Here is a 14,579-nt window from a genome sequence, read left to right on the forward strand (position 1 = left end):
GGACTGAAACTGGTCATCGTCTAAAGAATTGATATTGTGATTTAAGACTGGAATAAAAATTATTTGAATTTTTTCATTTCTAATTCTTCAGTTAAAGTGTGATATATCCTTTCAGATGACATCTGGCAAGCGTGAGCAGTTTCATGCACTTTCAATCGGCGATCCTCCATGACCATTTTGCACACTTTTGCAATGATTTCTGAAGTGTGACACATCTTGGCCGACCACTGTGCGGATCATCATCTAAGCTCTCCCGACGAAATTTAAATTCATTTGACCACCTGGCAACAGCTGAATATGAAGGAGCAGTGTCCCTCAGTGTATTATGGAAATCGGCATGAATGTCCTTTGCTTTGCTACCTTTCTTTACGAAGTACTTAATCCCTACTAGAAACTCGATTTTTTCCATCTTCGCGGGAACAACAACAGAGCCACATCACCGCCATAACTCTCTTTCAAGAGCACTGACATGACACGCATTTACAGGCAACAGTCCAATGAATATCACGTGGACAACTCATTGTGCTAGTGCTGACCTCTCGTGGTGATTCCGAGAACTTTTCAAATCACCCTCGTAAACAGAAGTGAGACGGGGAATGTTTTATTGTTTGTTTTCCGACGCTGAAATCCCACGAACGTGCACAGCTGGCACCGATTAGCTGCTATCTAGAGATGGTCAAACTGAAACACGTAACTGTTTCGAAACAAATGAAACAGTTCAATGTAATGTTTCGATACGCTGTTTCGAAACAGTGAAACAGTTTGTGTTTTGTAATCTAATAAACCTACACATTTTATCATCTTGAATGTCTACTGTGTAAGTATGTCCACATAAACACAAATGAGTTGCGAGAGCGCTAATCATATCGCAGAAAGTATGAAATTATCACTTAGGCGTCTTGGCAGTTTCGTATTTCCTGCAGAAAATGCGCTGCTTTCGTCTCGTGTGGCTTTCATACTTTTCAATTGGCTGAGGACAGCCATAGCTGAAGACAGAAATGCCACCACGAACGGAACTGGAGGTGGGAGCAAACTGCAGAAACAACGGATATGCTACTGGAATTCCCACATTCCGTTAGTATGGGTAATATACCCATCCTGCTAATTTCCATGCACACAAAGGGAATCACTGAGGATAATAGGCACAGTGACTATAGACTCATAAATAACGCCAAATAATTCGAATAAATAACAAAATATAACAGAAAAAAATTTTGTCTTCCAAGGTGTTTCGAACCGTTACTATAAATTCACCATGCTTCCTAGTCCTTCCCGTTCACCAACACACTATCAGTGATATGTCAAACAGATTGCTTGCAATTATACCTACATCAGATTTATGTATATGTCCAATAATATGCATTGTTTTATTGCTTGGTTAGTGTTTATAAAGCAGATGTTACTCCATTTCGGAATATGACAGTCAGCTAGAAACGAAGCTTTATTTTCGGATATCTTAAGCTTCATGCTATTGCTTGTCAAAAAGATTTCGACACTCTTGAAAGTGTTTCATGAAGTGGTATGTTAAATGTGTTTCAGTACCTGTGCCGAGCCCGAATCTCATCCGACACAGAGGGGAATGAAACATCACTGTTTCGATACAATTAGTCCGTTCCAAGCACTGGTGGACTGAAACAGCCTTATTTTGAAACAACGATAGAGTTTCTGTGTCTGGCTCGAGACCGAATCTGGCCCAGTTATCCGAGACAGGGGTGGAATGAAACACCACTGTTTCGAAACAGTGAACCGTAGCCGTTCCGAAACACTGAAACAGTTCCACGTATCGACACACTGTATCGAAACGTAGAAACAGTGGCCAAGTCTACTGCTATCGTCTAAATGTTAAGCAGAAGTAACATGGATTCGTGAATGCGCATTATAGAAACGGCCATCTTCAGATAGGGTGCATGTTTGTAGCAAGTAATATGAAATCAAACTAAGGCTCTTGTAATACAATGCAACGAATAAAATGAAAATGACACTCAAAACATTTAGTAAACATCTGCGATCGTGTCTCATATTGTAATTACTGTTATTAATTAGTATAACATACTAATTTATGGCCAGCTTTGAGCTTGATATGTTGAGTGTCCTGAAATATATGTCAAAAACATAACATCAAGTACTTGAAAATGGCATAAAAGGCCTAAATCTGGACTGTACTTAAATGAACAATAAAACAGCCAAATGGCGGTGTGTTCCTTTAAAAATATTGTATGGCTGTTGCTCAGCAACATCAAAAACTGTTTAATTCCTGTAGGCTATCAGCTAATAGTCAGATCGGTAGGGGAAGGTGTGGTAAAATGACCAGGACGGGAAAAGTGATAATTGCATATTCTATTTTTGTGTTAACAGATGGTATTGTGTTTACTGTCAACCTAATCTCACTTTCCCGTTTCCTGTACATGTGCTCAGTACAATGTCTAATCGTGGTTGGAAAAACTCTGCTGACAGTTTTTGTTATATTTGGGGTGAATTTGTGATTAAAAACACCAAAGAAACATTACAGACTTTGTGGAAAAGGTTTATCTATCATACCTTGGATATAAAATAGGTGATCAAGATAAATCTTGGGCGCTGCATAAGGTATGTTTTGTGTGTGTTGAAGATCTGAGAAAATGGTCCAAAAAGGAGCAAAAAGTCTTTAGATTTGCTGTTCCTATGATATGCAGGGAGCCAAGAAATCATTCTGATGATTGCTACTTTCACTGTGCTGATATTACTGACAAAAATTCGAAAAACAAGAAGGTAATAAGCTACCCTAGCCATCCATCCACCATCCGACCAGTAGGGCATGGTGTAGATTTGCTGGTTCCTGAACAACCCAATGATATAAATTCTATTCCAACAAAAGTATTTTCTGCTCGTAGATGATAATGAATTCCATTGTAATACAGAAGTCTAGGGCCCAAATTGTTTACTCAGACTGAGCTTAACGATACGGTTAGGGATCTGGGCTTACCGAAAGAAAAAACTGAATTGCTTGGCTCTAGATTAAAAGAAAAGAACCAGCACATACATGCATAGAAAGAGAGAGCAGCAATTTTCCAAGGTTTTTCATCAAGAAGGTAATTTAGTGTACTGCTCAGACGTTCCCAGTCTGAGGAATGAGTTTGGTATTGAATACAAAAAGGAAGACTGGAGGCTGTTTATTGATTTATCCAAAACTAGTTTAAAGGCTGTTTTATTACGCAATGGTAACATGTATGCATCTATACCTGTTGGACATTCTGTCATATGAAAGAAAGCGATGAAAACCTAGAAATGGTGCTAAATAATATAGGCTATTCTGCTCATGGTTGGATGATATGTGGCGATCTAAAAGTAACATGCATGCTCCTTGGTCAGCAAGGTGGCTTTACCAAATTTCCATGTTTGAGGTGTGAATGGGACAGTAGGGCTAGGGATCAACACTGGTGCAGAAAGAACTGGCCTCTGAGGGAGTCTTTAAAACCTGATGAGAAGAACATTCTACGCAGAAATCTTGTAGATCCAAAAAACGCTCTCCTACCACATCTACCTATAAAAGTTAGACCCAATGAAACAGTTTGTAAAGGCTTTGCCTAACGATGGAGCTTGTTTTTGGTATCTATGCCGAAAGTTTCCACACCTTTCAGAAGGTAAACTAAAAGAAGGCGTCTTTGTCGGACCGAACATTAGAAAACTCGTGCCTAATGTTAACTCCGAATCCACAATGACCTTAAATGAGAAAGAAGCATGGGTATCATTCAAGCAAGTCGTTAAGAAGTTCTTAGGGCATGAAAAGGACGCAGAATCTGTTTCTATTATAGCTACAATATTAAAGTAGTTTAAAACTTTAGCATGTTTAATGAGGCTGAAAGTTCACTTTTTGAACAATCACCTTGATTAATTCCCAGACAATATGAGAGATATTAGTGAGGAGCAAGGACAGCGTTTTCACCACGACATTAAAGTGATGGAAAAACGCTACCAAGAACATGATGGGAGACTACTGTTGGTCACGTCACCGAGAAGTTCAGCAAGCGACTCATCGTAGAAAAAGCTACACAAGAAGCTTCAAAGGAAAAAGAGAAAGAAAATACAAACCAATTCCAGCTGATGAGTGAAACCTCTACTAACGCATATCATTGTTTTAAGTAGCTTACTGTAAATGCAAACCATGCTTGTGTTGTAACAAAGCGTTTCATTACTTTCCCCATTTACCGTATAGCATAGGATTTTTATACTAAGTAGTAAAAAATATTGTTCGAAAACTATGGGTGATACAAAAAACTAAGGCTATGTTTGGATTCAGCTCGTACAAATCTATAAAGATCAGCTATCAAAGTAAATAAAGCTTTAAAAAAAATTAGTTGGCCTGTGTATGTGGTAGAGGAAACTAGAGTAAGAATGTGTCAGTGACGTAGAGCTCACCTCCTCTTCCGCCCACATGACCAGCAGCACCATGTAGATGAGGCCCTGAACCATCGGCAGCTGCAGAACCAACAGTCGCAGCTTGCGCACGTTGCACCTAAACATAAAAGACAGAGCGTCAACATCTGCAGCAAACTCACGTATTGGTCAAAGGAAACTGATCACTCGTTAGATCAGTTTGGCTTTAGGAGCAGGAAACGCACTAGACAGGCAATTATGATGCTTAAAAAGAAGGTCGAGGCACATTCATAGGATTTACTGAACTAGAAAATTTTCCAAAGTGTGTACGACGTCTGTTAAAAAAATTTCGCCAATGTTTTGTTGGAACGAAATGCGGTTGGCATCCCTGCGCACGGCTGTTATTAACGTGTAAATGCCGGAAGTGTAATTGTTGTATGTTTCTTAGTATTGTTCAGTGCTCTATTGAGTTGGTTACCAGACGTCCGGATTAATCCGGACATGTCCTCCTTTTTAGCTCTCTGTCCGGGGTCCGGGCGGATTTTTACAGTGTCCGGCTTTTTCGCAAAGTTGAGCGTAATACAGTTAAATTTACAATTTGTTCCGTTCTATTGCTCTTTTCTTAAATACTTTAACTATTGGCACAGCCTTCGTCATAAACACGCACGAATGCGGTGTTAGTAGGTGGCACCAGGATCGTCGATGACATCGTTGATCGACCTATAAGTGAATGCATGAACGGCATGACGGGGACTTGTGGCCGATTAGGCACAGCAGGGAGACCACACAGGTTTAAAACGATCATTTTTAGCTTAATGTACTACTACTGATAATAATTAATATTTGTCCCCTGGAGAAAGAAGTGCATTACACAATCCAGTTCCGTTTTCTCTTTCTGATGACTTTCAGCATGTTTCTTTCTTCTCCAAATCTTCTTAATACATCTTCATTCTTTACTCGGTGTTTCTATTTCACTTTTTCCATTCTTCTCCATATCCACATGTCTAGCGCCTCCAATTTCTTTCATCTTCCTTCCTCAATGTCCAGGTCTCCGCACCATACAGTGTAACAGTCTTTTCCTCAGATCTTTGTTTAGTGGTCCGCAAAGTAATTTGTTTCCTCTTGAATACTTCTTTTGCCATTGCAATTCTTTTCCTAATTTCTGCTAAGCAATACATATCATCCATTACTACACTTCCCAAATAATTGAAGTTATTCACTTGCTCTATTTCCTCTCCCCATATTTTCATACGGCATTTTCTCCCCTTTCCTCCAATTATCATACTTTTCATTTTCTTCTTGTTAATCTTCATTCCATATTTTTCTAATTTTGTGTTTAGATCACCTACCATTTGTTCCATCTCTCTCGCACTCTCTGCCATCACAACCACGTCGTTTGCAAATCTTATACACTCTCCGACCCCCTATACGAACTTGGGTGTATGGTTATATTGAGACCAAGGTTCAACCTTCACAACGGGTTGGGAAAGTTTCTCCAAAACCAAAAAAAGCTCGTCAGGTCAGGTCAAATGTCAAAGCCAAGCTAACAGTTTTCTTTGACTTTGAAGGATTAGGTCGTCATGAATTCTTAACACAGGGACAAACTGTTATTCGATGGTACTATCGCGACGTGTGCGCCTCTGCAACAAAATGAGAGAAGGAAACGGCCTGAAATATGGCGAAACAGTTCATGGCTCTTGCATCACGCTAACGCACTCCCACATTCATTCCTGTTGGTGCGTGACTATTGCGTAAAAGACGAAATCACTGTCGTGCCTCTTCCTCCGTACTCTGCAGACCTGGCCCCTGCGGACTTCTTTTTACACTCCTGGAATTGAAATAAGAACACCGTGAATTCATTGTCCCAGGAAGGGGAAACTTTATTGACACATGTGTCAATAAAGTTTCCCCTTCCTGGGGTCAGATACACCACATGATCACACTGACAGAACCACAGGCACATAGACACAGGCAACAGAGCATGCACAATGTCGGCACTAGTACAGTGTATATCCACCTTTCGCAGCAATGCAGGCTGCTATTCTCCCATGGAGACGATCGTAGAGATGTTGGATGTAGTCCTGTGGAACGGCTTGCCATGCCATTTCCACCTGGCGCCTCAGTTGGACCAGCGTTCGTGCTGGACGTGCAAACCGCGTGAGACGACGCTTCATCCAGTCCCAAACATGCTCAATGGGGGACAGATCCGGAGATCTTGCTGGCCAGGGTAGTTGACTTACACCTTCTAGAGCACGTTGGGTGGCACGGGATACATGCGGACGTGCATTGTCCTGTTGGAACAGCAAGTTCCCTTGCCGGTCTAGGAATGGTAGAACGATGGGTTCGATGACGGTTCGGATGTACCGTGCACTATTCAGTGTCCCCTCGACGATCACCAGTGGTGTACGGCCAGTGTAGGAGATCGCTCCCCACACCATGATGCCGGGTGTTGGCCCTGTGTGCCTCGGTCGTATGCAGTCCTGATTGTGGCGCTCACCAGCACGGCGCCAAACACGCATACGACCATCACTGGCACCAAGGCAGAAGCGACTCTCATCGCTGAAGACGACACGTCTCCATTCGTCCCTCCATTCACGCCTGTCGCGACACCACAGGAGGCGGGCTGCACGATGTTGGGGCGTGAGCAGAAGACGGCCTAACGGTGTGCGGGACCGTAGCCCAGCTTCATGGTGACGGTTGCGAATGGTCCTCGCCGATACCCCAGGAGCAACAGTGTCCCTAATTTGCTGGGAAGTGGCGGTGCGGTCCCCTACGGAACTGCGTAGGATCCTACGGTCTTGGCGTGCATCCGTGCGTCGCTGCGGTCCGGTCCCAGGTCGACGGGCACGTGCACCTTCCGCCGACCACTGGCGACAACATCGATGTACTGTGGAGACCTCACGCCCCACGTGTTGAGCAATTCGGCGGTACGTCCACCCGGCCTCCCGCATGCCCACTATACGCCCTCGCTCAAAGTCCGTCAACTGCACATACGGTTCACGTCCACGCTGTCGCGGCATGCTACCAGTGTTAAAGACTGCGATGGAGCTCCGTATGCCACGGCAAACTGGCTGACACTGACGGCGGCGGTGCACAAATGCTGCGCAGCTAGCGCCATTCGACGGCCAACACCGCGGTTCCTGGTGTGTCCGCTGTGCCGTGCGTGTGATCATTGCTTGTACAGCCCTCTCGCAGTGTCCGGAGCAAGTATGGTGGGTCTGACACGCCGGTGTCAATGTGTTCTTTTTTCCATTTCCAGGAGTGTATTTCCAAAGTTGAAAACGCCGTTGGAAGGACGAAGATTTGCAACGACAGACGAGATAAAAGAAAATTCGTAGAGGGCGCTTCGCGCGATCCAGCGAGAGGCCTGCCAAGACTGCTTCCGGACGTGGGAACGTCGTTGGGAGCGGTGTATCGATTGTGGAGGAGAGTATTTCGCAGGAAAACATGCACAGTAAGTAGAAGGTAAGCGCAGGAAAAATTTGTGGAGGAACTTCCGGAATTTTTTTGAACAGACCTCGTGACGTGGTGCAGTATGTTTGGAATTTCCAGAAAAGTAGGTACACACTGCAGGGAATGAGCCGAGAGGAAACTATGAGAGCGAAAGATTAAGACAGAAGTGCTTACATTAATGAGAGTGTAATGCGAGGAAGCACTGTTCTACTAATGAACCTGTAATCAACTAACGAAATAAAAGATATTTTCAGATGTGTGATTAAAATTCAGGATGAAAGAGTATCGGCGATAAGATTCACTGCTGACATTGACCTGCTGAATGAAGTGAACAGGCTACTGAATTTAGAGTACGGGTTGAAAGTAAACCAGCGTAACACAAAAGTACTGACAAAAGTGATGCAAATACCAGTCTGATTAGATAAGGTTTCGAAGTGATGCATAGATTGTGTGTCAGTCTTCGGTTCATTGCTACAATACTAGGAACACGCAATCAGTCTAGAAAGGTGACTGCTGACACATCACTTGTACGACTCATCCTGCAATATTGCTCAAATGTCTGGGACCCACACTAAATAGATCAAGTGGGGGATATGGAATGTGTGCAGAAAAGGGCAGCACAAAGTCACAGGTTTGTGTGACCCCTGGAAGAACATCACGGAGATGTTGAAAGAAATGAACTGACTAAACACTTTAAGAAAGATGCCAACTATACTGCGGCAGCCTACTTACAAAGTTTCTAGAAATAACTAAGTGATGAATCTAGAAATATATTGCAAGCCCATACAATTACTCCTGGAGGGACCACGAGGGAAAGATTAGACTAATAACACAGTGTGCACAGAGATGTTTAAAAATGCATTCTTGCCTTACTCCTTAAGTGAATGGAATGTGAAGTACCCTCTGCCAAGCACCTGACATTGTTTTGCAGAGTGTGTATAACGATGTAACTATAGTTTTCAGGCTGTCGGTGGTTTTGAAAATCCAGACGCCAAAGTGAATAAAGCCTTAATATTGCAGTAACAGAAAGTAAATTAAAGATTATATTCGGTACATATAAAACATTTTTCAGAAATACACTATACTGATGTTCACCATCAACAACCTCTAATTCCTTCCAATTCAGTCAGATTACTGAAAAAGTTTGTCAGAATATTAAAGCAAGCTAAATACAGACACACCTGTAGAGTAATATATATAAATAACTCTGTTTTTGATTTATCTGTAGAGTTCTAAACTTCGCAAAAGGAAGCACCTTAAAAGAAGAAAATATCTTCAAGTGTAACTGTGATTTTTCGCCCTTGTGATACTAGGCAGAAGCATAACATAAATAAGAGTACAGTAAGTACAAACATTTGGAAAGGCGGCCCTCGGTAATTGATGCTGGAACCAAATTTATATAAGTTCAAAGTGAAACTGAAGGAGTATTTACTTGACTATTGCTTCTATTTGTTTCTTAGATTTTGGAACACCACAAAAATTTGGACAACTGATCAAACATGTTTAAGTGTAATTATTACTATCAATCATCTTATATGTGTTGTTAATATTTGCATCCATTTTCATGAATTTTGCTGTATCGTGTAGCTGAGAAAAAATTCCATCTTTTACAACTGAAAGTTTTATTTGGGTCTACCAGAAATGTTTCACCTACAATCTCCCCTCCCCCCCCTCCCCCCATACATTGCCATTCCAACACCCTTTTCCTCCCTCTCCCTCTACAGCCCCCAAGGATTACTACAGATATCATACCAAAATATTTAATTATATATAATTTTCTTTATATTACAGAGCACTGAAGATGTCTAGCAAGAATAGCCGAAACAAATTTGGTGCATATAAATAAAACGTTCAGCTGCAAAAGACGAAATTTTGTCTTATCTATAATAAACTACCTTATCCGTTTTTATAATTATGTTACCAATATGCAATATGTATTGAATTAGTATTTCAAAATCACAGTATGTATTATTTACTATCTCAAGTCGGACTGACCTGTATCATATGTGCAAACTGTGTACTGAATCATGGTTTACAGGACCAATAAATAATTACAAATAATTTATGTAAGTTATTAATTGGTCCTTTCTAATTGCCATTTGTTGTGTGGAGGCACAATCTTGGTACCACCTGCAAATTTAAGTCATTTATGTTGGCTGTAGATAATTGAGCAGGGATGAGCACTCTATGTACTGTATGACCAAACTGCTTTTCCAATTGTTTTCAATAAAAGTATTAACGGAGCTCTTTCTTGGCGTTTAAATCCAACTACTTTCACGTATCTTGTAAATAAAGATTTTCTGTGTTACAAGGAACAGGTAACTCCTGTAACGGACGCTCCTATTTTCATCTGGTAGATAATATTAGCGAAATCTGTGTGAATAATTGGGAATATAGGTCTACAAAGTTGTTGGAAATAAATTTTCGGAACTACTCCATTTTAATTGCTTTCAATCTTAGTTACACAATTTTGTGCAATAAAACACTAGAAGAGAACTGATTCCTCGAAACTAACATGTGATAGTTGCACATGATATTTACTGGGTTTCCAGTTATGTGTGTTATAATGGTATGGAGAAATAACGGTAACTGAATTAGGGTTGCCGATATCTGGGAACTCGTGATATGTAGTAGACAAAGTTTTTCTTAGACCCATATTTGGTGACTCTATACTATAACTGTAATCCCTGATGCACCAACTAACCAGAGATCTAAAAAGATTGTTGAGGCTTTGTGGCCACGCCTGTTGGATTCTGTGTTGGGGTCGTTGGCTGACATTTGTTTAACTGTTTTCTTGATGAAAGATCCTGGCAGATTAAAACTGTACGCCGGACCGAGACTCGAACTGGGCACCTTTGCCTTTCGCGCTCAAGTGCTCTACCATCTGAGCTACCCAAGCACGACTCACGCCGCGTCCTCACAGCTTTACTTCCGCCAGTACCTCGTCTGCCACCTTCCAAACCTCACAGAAGCTCTTCTGCGAATCTTGCAGAACTAGCACTCCTGAAAGAAAGGACATTGCGGAGACATGGCTTAGCCACAGCTTGCGGGATGTTTCCAGAATGAAGTTTCCACTCTGCAGTGGAGTGTGCATTGATATGAAACTACCTGGCAGATTAAAACTGCGTGCCAGACTGAGACTCGAACTCTTGAAACTACCTGGCAGATTAAAACTGTGTGCCGGACCGAGACTCGAACTCGGGACCTTTGCCTTTCGCGGGCAAGTGCTACCCAACTGAGCTACCCAAGCACGACTCACGCCCCGTCCTCACAGCTTTACTTCCGCCAGTACCTCGTCTGCCACCTTCCAAAATTCACAGAAGCTCTTCTGCGAATCTTGCAGAACTAGCACTCCTGGAAGAAAGGACATTGCGGAGACATGGCTTAGCCACAGCTTGGGGGATGTTTCCAGAATTAAGTTTTCACTCTGCTGTGGAGTGTGCGCTGATATGAAACTTCCTGGCAGCGCGGGATTAGCCGAGCGGTCTAGAGTCGCTGTAGTCATGGACTGTGCGGCTGGTCCCGGTGGAGGTTCTAGTCCTCGGGCATGGGTGTGTGTGTTTGTCCTTAGGATAATTTAGGTTAAGTAGTGTGTACGTTTAGGAACTGATGACCTTAGCAGTTAAGTCCCGTAAGATTTCATACACATTTAAACACTTGAAACTTCCTGGCAGATTAAAACTGCGTGCCAGACCGATACTCGAACTCTTGTTCCTCTGTTTCTCCAGCATGAGTGGCTGGCACTGTCAGAGGTTCACTTTCGGTCGCCAGCGATGAAAGGCGAACTTGTAACAATGCTAGCCACTCATGCTGGCAAAACGTCAGGAAAATCATGAAACGAACATCGGCCAAAGATACCGAGACAGATGCCAACAGGCAATACGTCAGTCAAGAGAATTCTGCTAATTTGGAGTCCAGGATAACAGCAGAACGTACTGCTTGGTGGCTTCTGTCACGTGATCTTCGGCCAACGTTTGTTTATTTATTCTACTGATGTTTCTCCAGCACAAATGGCTGACATTGTCAGAAGTTCACCTTCCGTCACCAGTGATGGCAGTCACTCATGCTGGTGAAATGTCGGGAAAATCATGAAACTAGCATTTGCCGAAGACCCCTACCCACATGCCAACAGGCAATATGTCAGGTAATTCTGTTCATTCAGATTCCCAGGTGACAGCAGATCAGCATGATACTACACTGTTAATAACATCCAGCTGCGTAGGTGGAGAGGTGAACCAGTACAGCACGTACTTGTTGACGGCGGCCGGCTTGAGGCACAGCCGGCAGCACGGCCAGCAGCAGCAGGGCCCCACGGCTGGGTCCAGGGAGCTGGGCTTGGCGCGCCGGATGAGCTCCGCCTCACCGCCGCAGTAGGCCACCAGCAGGCAGAACAGCTGGTACAGGCACACCATGAAGCTGCCCTGCGTCACAGCCTCCGACAGCAGCTGCGCACGCGGCACCACCACAGCGCAGTAGGTCACTGTCGCCACCACCTGACAAAGGAGGATCGGTGAGTGCTTGAGGAACAGCTGATACAGCACACCATGATGCTGCCCTGCGTCACCGCCTCCGACAGCAGCTGCGCACGCGGCACCACCACGGCGCAGTTGGTCACCGACGCCACCACCTGACAAAGGAGGATCGGTGAGTGCTTGAGGAACAGCTGATACAGCACACCGTGACGCTGCCCTGCGTCACCGCCTCCGACAGCAGCTGCGCACGCAGCACCACCACAGCGCAGTAGGTCACCGACGCCACCACCCGCCAAAGGAGCATCGGTGAGTGCCTGAGGAACAGCTGATACAGCACACCGTGAAGCTGCCATGCATCACTGCCTCCGACAGCAGCTGTGTGTGTGTGTGTGTGTGTGTGTGTGTGTGTGTGTGTGTGTGTGTGTGTGTGTGTGTCTCACAACTACAGTGCAGTAGATCATCAATGCTACCACCTAAGGCTGCCGGTCGCAGTGGCCAACCGGTTTTAGGTGCTTCAGTTCAGAACCACGTGGCTGCTACGGTCGCAGATTTGAATCCTGCCTCCGGCATGGATGTGTGTGATGTCCTTAGGTTAGTTAGATTTACGTAGTTCTGAGTCTAGGGGACTGATGACCTCAGATGTTAAGTCCCATAGTGCTTAAAGCGATTTGAGCCATTTTTGAGCAAATGCCTGGATGGTAGCTTTGAAAGGACATTGCCGACTTCCTTCCCCATCCTTTCCTAAATCGATGGGACCAATGATCTCGCTGTTTGATCCTCTCCCCCAAACAAATCAACCAACCATGTAAGTTTTAAGCCTTCGATGTGGAACACCAAGGTGAAGCTCAAATCAAAATGGTAACAATGGCTCTGAGCACTATGGGACTTAATATCTCAGGTCATCAGTCCCCTAGAACTTAAAACTACTTAAACCTAACTCTCCTAAGGACATCACGCACATTCGAACCTGCAACCGTAGCAGTCGCACGGTTCCGGACTGAAGCGCCTAGAACCGCTCGGCCACAACGGCCGGCACAGGTGAAGGCGTAAAATACATGTTCTATGTCGAGTAGGTAAGACATCAGTTCCTCTTCCAATACTGCGCTTATCACAAGATTTCATGAAATTATTCTTGAAGGAGAAACTTCATCCTTGCTCAATGATTGTAACGTTGATCGTGGCACGTTAAATATAAGGGTAGACCGAAAAGTTTCCATTCGAAGGCGTTGCAGTCTAGAATCGGTATGCAAATGACGCAGAATCGCCGTGAGCATTGAGGCAATAATCCCATCGACTCAGCAGGTTGAGACCCATTTGGTAAAACATCGTGTTCTATAGTGCTAGTAAGTCTGTAACTGCCTTCTACATATCCTCGTCCGACAGTAATTGTCGACGCTGGAAGGCCTGTTCTAAGAGACCGAAGACGTGGGATTTGCGGGAGAGGAGATCAGGAGTAGTAGAGGGGGGGGGGGGGGGATGCTCGCGTGTCTCCCATGTGATCTGGCCTAACGACATGTGCAATATGGGGACGTGTATTATCTCGACCAGCGCGAAACTTAGTGCACCGTTCAACAACGGTGGATTTCGACAGAGATAAATCCTCATTCACCGATGGATCGCTATCTGTGTTTCTCCTTCGCCACTCAAGAAAAAAATAACAGCACGTTGGTGCCGTTTGGACACATTTGGTAATAACGTCGCCATAGTTCACGTTCCCACATTTACCGCATGCACTTCGGAAAGACACGAGTCCCGCACTAGTCCTTTGCCTACGCACACACGCATCGGAATCGCGCCACGCTGCATACTCGTATACGCTGCAGCAACGCCCTCGAACGGAAACTTTTTGATCGTCCTGTGTATTGTAGCAGCCTTCAGTCTCCCTGCAGATTTCCGACTGCACGAATAGCCATCGTCAAATTTTTTTTCGTACCGTTTCTGCCTTTTTCTCGTCAGGCTACTTTTTGCTTCATTATTGACGGCACCGATTAGTCATACTGACAACACGGTTGCAAATCTGGCTATAGCCCAAATTTAGATCATACGCCTGAGTTAAACAATTCTTTGGTTAATTACAAAACGATGAAAGATATTCTAAAAGATAAGATATAACACTACACACTAGAGAGAAAAGTATTCGTATACACAGACAGTGTATGAAAAAATAATGAATACACACCTGCAAACGTTTTCAGATGTTTTAAACTGAGTTTGTGCTGGCTACAATCACAGACGATAATGAGCTGACATTATTGTCTTACAGGAGAACCGACATGCTCCGCGAGACGTCTGTTCCCAAAT

General features: G+C 43.8%; 1 protein-coding gene across 1 annotated transcript in view; it reads right to left on the bottom strand.

The window, feature by feature from the left end:
* The window catches only part of LOC126106798 (organic solute transporter alpha-like protein), a 369,704-nt gene that overhangs the window by 39,708 nt on the left and 315,417 nt on the right, over positions 1-14,579 (bottom strand). Inside the window, exons 4-5 of the mRNA XM_049913186.1 lie at positions 12,058-12,299; positions 4,396-4,492 (exon numbers count right to left, since the gene is read on the bottom strand). Coding sequence (XP_049769143.1) covers positions 4,396-4,492; positions 12,058-12,299 — 339 coding nt within the window. The remainder of the gene's footprint in view (positions 1-4,395; positions 4,493-12,057; positions 12,300-14,579) is intronic.

The sequence above is a fragment of the Schistocerca cancellata genome, chromosome 10 (genome assembly GCF_023864275.1).
Source record: "Schistocerca cancellata isolate TAMUIC-IGC-003103 chromosome 10, iqSchCanc2.1, whole genome shotgun sequence".
Taxonomy (NCBI): Eukaryota; Metazoa; Arthropoda; class Insecta; order Orthoptera; family Acrididae; genus Schistocerca; species Schistocerca cancellata.